Below are 12,057 nucleotides of genomic sequence, written 5' to 3'. Positions count from 1 at the left end.
CTTGGCTTGATTTTCAGTTGTGTGATCCCATTTCTGAATGGAGACTTTTACTGTATTTCTGTGTATACGTTTATGTAACGGAGTCTTGCTTTTCATCGTTGACAATCATTTGTGAATTCAATCGGACTTATTATACCTGATTTTTTTGTCTTACACTCAAAATTCGGCAAACAAAGGATGAAGATTGGTGTGTGAGACGAAGCGTGGCTCGGTTTATCCCGTGTCCTTTTAAAAATCAATGCTTAGTTTAAACTGTTTCTTGCTGATTTATGGATATGAATAGGTTGTTGTAAAACACAAAGTACAGCTCCGACGTTACTTTATCAGATAAGTAAATACATAATAAACAGCTGTTGGCAAGTTTCTAGTGGAGGGTTATGTCAAGGGCCGAGATATTCCGAACGGATGAAAACAAAAGCAACTTATGACTGAGGCTTCCTTTGAAAGTGAAACAAATACAAACATATTCTTTGTTCTCAGTCCACTTGTTTTCTTTGCATTATTCTATTCTACCTTTAATTATTATTTGTATTCCTCTAGAGACAAGTAGTACATAACAAGATAGCGAGAAAGATGAAAATGAAAAAATAAATTATATCGGGTATAAAACACATGTAAATATTTGTTAATCTTTGTTATTAATTATTGAACTTTGAATATTTGTGATCAAGCAAGACAGTTGAATGATGTTATTTCTCAGTAAAATAACAGGAAAATTAATGAAGAACTTATTTATTAACTTAAATTATCATGTTAACTAGTCCATACCTTTTAATTTGTCCTTTCAGCTAACAATATAAGGATGTTAAGTGTCCTTTTAATTTTAGGAATATTTTTAAATGTTTCTTTGTAGTGTCAGCATTTTTAGTGCGGGTTTTCCTTTAAACTGTTTTCTATTTTTTCGATTGAATTTTTTTTCTTCGCGTTACAGTATTTCATGTTTTTGGACTTGAAATTTGGCACATTAAAACGGAAGCTTTGAAAGCTGAACCTCTGTACAAAGTGTTCGTCCTTTGGCTTGGAATGGTAGACGCGAGGAGTGCCATGTCACAGAATTTCCGGGTTGCATGGCTGCTACATTTCACTAATGTCAAAATCTGGATGAAACGTTTCCTGTGTGAGCCCCTCCCCGTTATGTGCAAAACGTTTCATAAGTCATCAAGTTTTCAACAACCATGCACGTGCATGTCAAATCATAACAATTAAATTGAATTTTAAAAAAAACAACTCTTATACCATAAGCTTGACAAGCTGTTGCCAAAAAATATATGATTAGATTTGCGTGCTCTTGCCCACAATATATATTTCAGTGTATTTTTCTGTATTCCTATATAGACTTACCTTATAAGTGCCTGTTTTGTAACTTGAAAATCTGAAGAAGAAAAAAAATCACCGTATTATCCGAACGGAATGCGGTATCCACGACAATGCAAATTCTTATAAAGTTTGAGAAAAATATGAAAGAGATAGAATTAACAAAGGATGAAATAGTCGTAAGATAAAATCTGCTGAAGTCAATCGAATTTACACCAATGGCTTTTTTGACGGGGATCTGCACATGTCATGGTTTAGAGAGTTAATGCTGATGACAACGAGATTGAAAATTGGTACAAACAGCTGACTTAGCAGTGCTTCGGCAACCACACACAATAAGTGTGCCCGCCACCGACCACCTGTGGGCCCTCGTTCGAATTGGAATCATTGATGCGTGTCTACACTGTGTGGGTGGTGGGCGTTCTGAATATTCTTTGTTATATGGGCAGGGGATACTTTTGTGTGCTTTTTGGATGCGTAGGTGGGAAGCGTAATGTTACTTCAGATTTCCCCACTTTTTCCCATTGTACCGTGCAAGGGGAGGGAGTAGAGTACCCAATTTGAAAAAAATATCTTTTATTTTATCATTAATGCAATCAACTACACTCATCTCAGCATATTTTGTTATCAATAAAATTCTATTTGGGTTGAATGATTATAATTTATTAACATGCGCTTTTAGATTTGTCAAGTTTTACTAGTATAATTTTCCTGCGATATAGTTATATTTATTCCTACAAGGCATTTACTTCATAAAATTTTATAAAAAATACTCAGTATGACTTTGCATAATCAATATTTTTTAAACAAAATTTAATTTTCTTCGAAAATTTATAAATTCTTATCAAATTTTTTATCAACATGATTTTAGTAGTTTTTTTTGATAATTATTATGAATGTGATAATTTGATAACTTTAAAAACCTGTCAAATGTAAAAGCGCATGTTGATTAATCATGATCATTCGCCCCAAATCGAATTTTATTAATTACAAAATAGGCTGGGTGAGTGTAATTGAATACATTAAAGATAGAATAAATGATCATAATCTTATTTTCAAATTGGCTACTCTACTCCCTCCCCTTGCACGATACAGTGAAAAAAAAGGTGGGGAAATCTGAAGTAACATTACCCTTTCAACCTACGCATACAAAAAGCATTCAGTTCAGTTCATTTATTCGCTCAAAACAATTTCAAACATATGGTACATGAGGAAAAAAATAACATTAAAATATACATATAAATACATATAAATTATAAATTGGTCAAAGGTTAAAATATATAAATATAAGGGTTAGAGAGTTAGGCAAAGTTATACAAAATGAAACTCATGGAGGACAGACAAAGATAGCCCCAGCCCCAATATAACAATGATAATTCAGAACGCCCATTGATTACAAAATAGACTGAATTAGTGTTATTGATTTCATCAGTGAAAATATTACGTTCATAAAAATTATCAAAAAATACTATTGAAATCAGTGTTGATGAAAAATTGAAAACAGTTAATTATTTCTTTTATTTTTTTATAATAATCAAATGGCAACACAAGACGACATGGTCTCAACACAGACGTTTTGGCTCTACGTTGATGTATATATCAACAAGTTTACCACAATATTTCAATTCAAAAAGACAGCTTAAATAAATTTAGATGATATAAAAATGGTAAGGTAAACTATTGAATTCTTTATTTCAAATAAATTTACACGGGGTAAGGCTATATAAATCAAATTTGGAAATCATTAGGTTGCATTTTTTAATGCAATAAGACCATTTGTTAGATATGAAAATTATATGTATTTTCATTTTTTTTCAATAATTACATGAATATTCGAGAAATAAACGTAATGCATGTAATTATTATCATTTTAAAATATGTTATAAAAATGGTAAGGAAAACTATTGAATACTCTGTTTCAAATAAATTTGCTCGGGGTAAGGTTATATGAATCAAATTTTGTTTTAAAGTTTCCCCTTTCGGAAGAATATACTGGCTCATTCAATAAAAGGGAAGATTTATTTAAAGTTATAGATGCATTCATTAATATATTTCAGGCATTTTTACTAACTAGTAATTAAGATATGTACACAGAACATATTATCAAACCTCCCAAAGTTCTCTTAAACTGTAGATTAATCTTCTTTTCACAAAAAAATAAAGACACAATATAATGTGGATTCCGTTTTCTCCTTAAAGATACAGAGTTAATTATGATGATTGCAAAAACGCTTCAATTATCTTCAAATAACTTTGTTTTCTTAATACAGCGAATTTCACCTTATTATGAAGAGCAACAAGTGAACCTGAAGAAAGAAAACAATATACAAATGAACTGAAATTTTAAGTCAATTATTTAATACTTCTTCCGCTGCAAGCGAGAAAAGTTCTTATCTTGTGTCCATGACAACGATCGTTTGGTACGAAATCAATATGAAAAGTATACGCTCTGCAAAAATCAGGAACTGATAAGTGTCTTGAAACAAGGAATTTTTTTATGCCAACAAAATATCTTTAACTTTACTTGAATCGGCATTTATAATATATATATATATTTATGTATATAAGCATGTAGTGCGGTTATATTCCTGGAATCATCGTAAACACAAAACAGGAAATATTATTTTTGTAGTAACCCAAAACATGCAATATCATTATAATCACCTGAGAAAGAATTAATCTCCTGATTTATAAATTTTAAGCCCATCTTTGCCGTTTTCCCCTGAGTTTACACTATGGAATTGTATTTTTTTTTTCAATCACATACCGAATTTGAAGACAGGATATTCATGGCAAGACCTGTACTTATAATTTCAGAGACCTTTTAATAAATTCTGAAATCTACAGATTTATACAATCTTTGAATAATCGTTTTATATACAGCTAGTGATTATAAGTATTTTTATTATTAAAATGACGCCGTGCAAACATGAGAATCAGAATTATAATTTTATATATGAAAATTAACAATTTGCATAAGGCTTACTGGATCTTTTTATATAATTTGTGAATTTCTGCTCACTTTTTTAGTATTTCATAAGTTTAGAAATGGACAACGATAAACAGCATTTCTGATATACAAATTTTTTAAAACAAAATTAATATACTTTTGGAGATTTTAAGATAGATCTATTGGGCGGGATCATGTTGTACAACTTCTGAATGAATTGTATTCATGTGACAAATTTTCATTACTTATTTTTCACATTTTAAAATAAATTACTTATTATAACTGCCTGAACTTCATACATTTATGGCATGTCTTTAATTTGAGGTTAGAAATGAACTTAAACTTGTACTTCTGAAATTGAGGTTTTGCAGACTTTAAATTATAAAATATTCATGGCATGACCTACTATTTCTTTAGATGTATAATAGATTTTCTGTAGTATCAATATTTATATTTCAACTTAACTATCGTTAAAACTTTTTTCCTGAACCTATCGGACTACAGAAAATTGAATCATAACCAAAATAAAATCTTAACAGTCCTCAGTCAACGCAAGGTTTAAATGGCTTTCAGTTCTTTGGAAAATAGGATATGGTTATGACATGATTAAACAAACTCTTTTTCTTGCGAGGCTTAGCTGAATACACACAACTATAATGATGTCTATAGTGCGTTGTTGCGATTTATTAATTATGAATAACCCAAAACAATGTGTTTTTATTTTGTCTATTTCCCATGAAAGAAATTCTAATAAATAATTATAAACATAAAAAAGTGTTTATATAAAACGTTAAATTATCTTTTGTGTGTCGTTGGGTGTTTTCGTTCAAAAAAATTTTGAAACAGAAAAAAAATTATTATATGTAACTCCTTAGATACTCTCTATATAGATTATCTATTTACAGCTACTATATATATAGGTATTCATAAAAATGGTTTTCTGTATATTTTAAAACCCATCTATTAATTATTTTGTAATGAAAAAATGTGAAAATGCTCAAAATAGCGTCTAGAATATTTTTCTCTGACCATAATCTCTATCATATTTTCATAAACGTTTGCAAAATACATATGATGCAAATCTTTAGTAGAATTTGATCAATATATCTATTAATGTATTCGTACAGCATCAATACAACGGCCATTTTGATTGGATCGATTGAAGCGCCATCTTACCATGTATAGCCATTTTGGTGATAAGTGTTTACATTTACATATGAACTCGCATTTGCATAATCAGAAAAACAAGGAACTGATTTGCATATCACTGGTGGACAGGATATTAAAAATAATATTCATACAAACGGTATTAGCGTCTTTTTTCAGATTTAAGTTTTGTATATGAAAGAAAAATAAGTAAACAAAGGGCGTATTTCTCGATGAAAATGATAAGACAAAAATTAGACTTCACAATTAAACTTGCACGCATTAATTAAAAGTTTTAGTCAATCGTGACATAAAGCAACATTTGATTTTAATGCCGTTTTTTGTTTACTTCGAGTCCATCTAATAGAATATATATCTACGATTTTGACGAATACCCACGGAGGATTGAAGTCTGAACGACTCTCGAAGCTTCTCTGGCGGGAACTTGGACACGAACAAAGACTGCTGGTTCTTTAATAGAACAATCGGCACTCCCTCTTATTTATTACAATTGTTAGCAAATATGGAGGACTGCATTAACTGATTAAATTACATGTACACTGTTATACTAGATTATGAATACGATAGATGGAATTTATTAGAAATTAAAAAAAACTCTTCGTTAGTTGATTTTCTTTCTTATTAGACATTCAGATTTGACTGTGATTTTTTTTTTAATCATAAAAATAAGATGTACGAGATCTTACGTACTTCTGACTGTGTAAACATGCAATGAGTTTGAGAATAATGTTATGTGCTCAAAACAAGCCTAGGAAATAACAACTAAAAATGGACAGATATATTAATATTTAAAAGCTGATCACATACCTACGAATACTTCATTAATTAGAATCTCTTAATTCTAAATGAAGATATTATTGCAATATTTTCATCCGGATTAAGAAAATTATGGTAACACAACACATAAAGTATAAATATACTCTTACTGAAACTTTTTTTATCGCGATATTTGAATTAAATCGGAACAAAATACCATTATAAAGTAAATGAAAATAATTTTTTGGCGTAGTTTTACTTTTTAGGAAAATGCTGATAATTATAAGAAGGGAAATAGGAAATGCTGTGACAAAATGGGGCAAACTGAAATCCAGTAATAATTCGTATTCATTCTCATTTAACATCTCATATCGCAAGATTTGTAAATATACTTTAGATGTCAAAGTGCTTCTCTGAAGTACTTGAATTACGGATATCAGAATGGGTTTTCTTCAGATGTATCTATTTATCAAAATGAATAGCTGTCCAGTATAAATAATGACAATGGAGTACCTCAGTTATGGCAAACACTTACTGTAGAAAATAAAACATTATAAATATCAAGGGAATTCTAACTTAATCAAAATTTAAACCCGATGCATCAGATGCATCATGTTAATTTTTTATCCAGGTAGAATTAAATCAATGATGCACCTGAGAAGTACAGATCACCTTGCAGAGCATCTGCTTTAATCTCTTACTTTTGGATTTAAAAACTCATTAATCCTTTTACTTTGCAAAATAGGTTACACAGTGTAGTACAAATTTGATAAAACGCCTTTTTAAAAAGTAGATTAAGATATCTTTTAAAATCGCAATCGCTGACTTTGCCAGGTGGAGCAACCATCGTCCTTGATGACCCCAATACAGGTATGACCCCCAACTGCATAGTTATGTAATACGGAACAATGATGAGACTATAATATTCTAATGCTAAAAATTAAGATAAAGATAATGAATAATTAATTTCTTTAAACCAAAGAAGTAAATATTCCGACATTAACACGGATTTAGAATTGAGATTTGAATCAAAATTTTCTTAATCAACAAATGATTTTCCGAATGTAAATGAAAAACAAAGAAATCCCAATAACAAACGATCTCGGTCAGTTGAAGCCGAGATTTTCTTACATTAATCGAATTGTATGTAACATATGTGGGTCTAATGATTTGAATATTCTATAAAATCAAAATAAACACATGGATCGTACCGAAGCTTAGAAATTAATAAAACAATTGAGGTTGGAGATCATTTTTTTATATAACCCTTGGACCATTATCTTGCTAAGCTTTTGTCAATAACTCTTTGTCTGCTGTCGTTATTTTAAATCGGTGACTTTGATTACTCTTCACAGAACTCGAGCCCCATGAAGGCAGCCCGATAGCGTTAGATGAATTTTACTTGAAAACGCTTTTTAATTGTCTTCAAATCACACTGCTGCTAAAGTAGCCAATCCTAGATTTTGTAATATCGGTGTATCGTATTTATCAACGCTAACTGAACTACTGTATATCATAGATTATGATCATGCATGTATCCCTTTTATCTCACTTATTCTTTGAATACAGTTGGGCTAACTGCTGTTGGGTGCGTGTGAATATCTCCGACTTATTGCAGCTTGCTTTGTTTTTACTTGTACTTCTAAAGCTTTAATTTACTATATATTTCTTTATTTTGTATGTTTTTTAGAGCGAAGGATATAAATCGGTGACTTTTGTAAACAAGTGTTCGGTTTACTAATGCAAGTATTCTATCAAATTCTTACAACTATTGATTTATAACGAACCCCAATTTGTTCATCCTTTTTTTTACATGATTAAATGATTATTGTCGTAGTTTATAAAAATAGAAATTTTACAGCTCACTTTTGATATACCCAGTACATAATGAGACAATACGTAAAAGTATTACGAGTAATATAGAAATCTTATAGCATACTTTACCGGGAAAAAGATGATAAAACAAAACAACCCAAAACAATATCTTATGAACGTTGGAAGCTGATAGAAAACCACTACATTGTTACGTCGTTAGAAGATTTAAATTTTATGACGTCATAATTAACACTTTTCTTTGTGACGTAAATCAACAAGCACCTGCCTTCAGTTTGGCTGAAAAATCAGTTTCACACTTTATTATCACGTCATAAAAAGATTTTAAAATTTGTGACGTCATAAGTACTTTTAGTCATTGTGACCTAAAATAATGAGGACCTCCTTTCTGTCTAGCTAAAAAAAAATCAGAGTTTTACAGGCTTAGTTCGAGAACTATTGACTGACTTCCACCTCACTTTTAATGAGTTTTCTCAGTGATCCTTCCATTTGAAAAATAAACCAAATATATCGTATTCATCAGTTATTAAAATTGATATCTAAATTCTATCTTAATTGTGCTGAGACAAACATGTGGTCTGTGCAAGTGAAACATTTATGAACAACTTACACAACAGTACGTTTACCTATGAATTCGGTTGCGGGCGTTTTATGTTTACTTACATGTAAGATTACGAGTCAACAGTGGCTCATTGCTTGTGTAACTGTTTGTGTTTGTTTGTTTCGTGGACATAGAACCAGCCAATTAACTTTGAGCAGTATATCTGCTCCTCTGTATATCGGTATAAAGGTGTGTTTTTATTAATTTAACAAATCGCTTCATATTACCTCGAGTCAAATTTTACTCCACTGACTACTTGAAATTGTACACAGGAAATGACTCAGATTCATCAGGTCCCGGTCCAAAACAAACAGATGTGTTTAACACTTAGCATTGGAACCCAGAGTCATAAATTACATACATGATTATAATCCCTTGTTGTTGTAATAACAATTCAGAGTGGGTTTTTTTGGGTCAGATTGAAGTAAGACAAGTTTATCTCAAAATGATTGGGCTCAGCACAGTTTCAATGATTCACATTAAGTCATCTCTCTCTCTCTCTCTCTCTCTCTCTCTCTCTCTCTCTCTCTCTCTCTCTCTCTCTCTGTATTTTACTTTTATGCAAGCATTGCAGTGCATCTTTGCAACGAATGTGTCCATTGGAATATTAATATTTATTCATTAATCAAAACATCAAAATAATTATCATTCGTGAAAGAGTCGTTCTGAACCAGTCAGTAAAGGAGATTTATCAAGACGCTCCCTACAAAGAACAAACTATTCCTGTTATTTCCGTGTAACTTTTTGCAAACATGTGCACACTGATGCAGTATCCTATTAACCTGTTTTTGGGGGGTTTTTTTACATCTAGCTTAAAGTTACATAAGAAAAAAGCATTTCCTTATAAATGTATTGACTTCAATGCTAAAAAATATTTACCGGAAATTCAGTATTTCATTAATGACTCAGTCCTTAGAAATATGATATATGTAATTGCCAAACTTAGTACTTTTAACCTTGAAATACTTATGACATTTCTGTTGATTAAATTCGAAATAAAACAAAAAATTTAGTTAAGAATTTGAAGTGTAAACTTATTCAGGAGACCTTCAGTTTGCAGACCTATACCGACATTTTCCATTTAGAGATATTTGTGATGATTCATGTATAACTTTGTTAGTTGACTCGCGCCCCGTGTCAGAGACGGTCACAGCTGTGGTCTTCTCTCAGAGACTTGGGGATGAGTCAATGGTCGACATGGGTCTGACTTCATTCAGTTCGTTGACTCATCAAAACCTGTGCCGATAAAAAGGACCACAAATCCCCAGGGGGGGCGTGTCCAAACATTAAAGGGGTCTTGGTTTAGTACTACATCAATCGTCATAAATTATTGGTATAATTGAACAATAAATGAAGGAACGAATGCAAGAACGAAATTAACTTTCTTCTTTCGTCCACGAATGCATGTTTTCAAATTTAGCGCTTTGTAGAAACGCCCACTAGTACGTCACTCACTGATATAGAGAACGAGAGATAACTGCTTGTTAATGAAAAGGGGGGTAATTGCTGTGGTTTTATTTTGGTTTAAGGCGGGGGGGGGGGGGGGGGGGGGGGAGTAAACGTTCAAATCTTAACTTTTAATTACGTGTACTTATAACAGTAAAGATGATGAAATTTATTTGTTGATTACATGTGAAAAGTATAATCACCACAGAAAAGAAATAATTCAGTTAATTAAAAGCAAATTCCCAAATTTTTCAGCTTTAGATAATGAAAAAAATTATTTTTGGTTGACAAGAAAATTCTTAATCTTGTGGGCAAATTTATGAATGATAACATGCTATAGTACTCTTTTTAAGTGAAATATTGTCGGAATTAACATTGTCATTTGCTATAATTGTTATACTTTAATAATTTTTAGACTATTCATTGACATGTCTCTCTCTTGTAATTATAATAATATGTCATGTACTTGTCTGTTCTGGACTTACAAATAAATGATCTGTATCATGCACCCCTCGTACCTTAGTTTGTTACTTATGAATTCAGTGACAACGATACGTTCCTATCGTGCATGGTATAAGCTAAAATTTGATTTGAAATTTTGGTTTTTATTGCAATTAAATGACCTATCTGAACAGATGATGTTACGGATTTAGTTTTTATTTTTAATGATTTTACTTATTTCACAGGTGATATCGCTAAATGACTATATATGGTATGACAATAAATATACCTAAAGGGTGTCATGTAATGTATATAGCGTATATCTACGTAGTATTTCGATATGTCAAACAAAACCTTAAAGTTGTATGAGGTTTAAATATTACTCACCGGCAAAAGCAGAATTTTATCACCAAATTAATATTGTCCTTGGAGAAATAAAAAACTGAAGCGGCGCAAGTGTGCAAAACTATACCACCTCAAAAAAAAAAACCCCACATGCAATGAGGTTTGGGGCAATCATAAGCACGTAATTATGCAAAGACTGAATTAATGCCAAGCTAGCTAATGTGCGCGTACAACGTCAGCGGGTATAGGGATGGAGCCTTTCATCTGGCAGCTGTTTATTGCGCGAGTTAGAAATGACTTTCATGTTGTAATAAATGAAAGTCTGTCGTTTCCATAGAGGGTCTTGAGGAATTCAACGCACGCCCACGCGCGCTCGTACTCTGTACACTTTTGTTCGAACAGAAAAAGAGTGAAATTCTCATGGAGGTCTTTGGAGGGAGTTTAACAAATATATTTGATCTCTGCAGATCTCTCAAGCAGATTGTAGCTTTTGATATCATAAATTTCACACGGCATTTGTATGATATGTATTTCGAAAGGAGTTCAATCTTTTCCTTCCTTCCCCTCTTTCTCTCATTTGGGACAAAGCCCCATTGATTCTATAATCTTTTGAAAGTGATGATAGATCATGCCAAAGTGTTCTCGTGAAATAATCATTATTTCATATTTTTATAAAGTACCCATGTTCAAGCCGAGTAAATTTTAATGATACATGTAGCAAAAAATGTGTTTGAAAGTTTTACATGAATTGCGTTTCTATATTATTTAACCGTATAGGCTACAGCGGTGAAAAAATATTTATTTTTAGTCTATCGCTACATGCATGTACATTTAAAGAACGTAGCATTAACGGGAGGAGGAAGGGAGGGAAGGGGGAAAGCCCACCATTTTGTTTCTTGCAACAGACATATTTTTCTTAAATTCACGTGCACAAATATGATTTTTGATGGAACATCCTCCCCCCCCCCCCCCCCACTTCTTGTTTTTTGTTGGGGTTTTTTTGTTCACTTTTGGTTGGTACACCTTTTGGGTTTTTTTTGGCTGGTTTTCTTTTTTATTTTGTTGGGTGCATGTTTAAATTGAATGAGAAAAATAGCGGTTTTAACATTTAGGTACTTCGACCCCCCCCCCCCCCCCCAATCCATGCAGTTTGTTGTGTATTGAAAGGAGGATAACTCGGTTATCATCCTTCATAACCCTTGAC

General features: G+C 31.7%; 1 protein-coding gene across 6 annotated transcripts in view; it reads right to left on the bottom strand.

The window, feature by feature from the left end:
- The window catches only part of LOC128177583 (uncharacterized), a 38,085-nt gene that overhangs the window by 16,050 nt on the left and 9,978 nt on the right, over positions 1-12,057 (bottom strand). For 4 of the 6 annotated variants that reach the window (XR_008242848.1, XR_008242846.1, XM_052844350.1 and 1 more), the window contains one exon: positions 1,342-1,372. Coding sequence is in view for 2 of the 6 variants with exons in the window: in XM_052844350.1 (XP_052700310.1) it covers positions 1,342-1,372 (31 nt within the window). In the remaining 4 variants the exon portion in view is untranslated. Of the gene's footprint in view, positions 1-1,341; positions 1,373-1,528; positions 1,645-10,895; positions 11,015-12,057 lie in introns of those variants that run through there. The other 2 variants (XR_008242847.1, XR_008242849.1) reach the window with 2 other exon arrangements.

The sequence above is a fragment of the Crassostrea angulata genome, chromosome 3 (assembly GCF_025612915.1).
Source record: "Crassostrea angulata isolate pt1a10 chromosome 3, ASM2561291v2, whole genome shotgun sequence".
NCBI lineage: Eukaryota > Metazoa > Mollusca > Bivalvia > Ostreida > Ostreidae > Magallana > Magallana angulata.
Note: the sequence above shows the minus strand (reverse complement) of the source record. Positions and strands in the feature narration are given on the sequence as shown.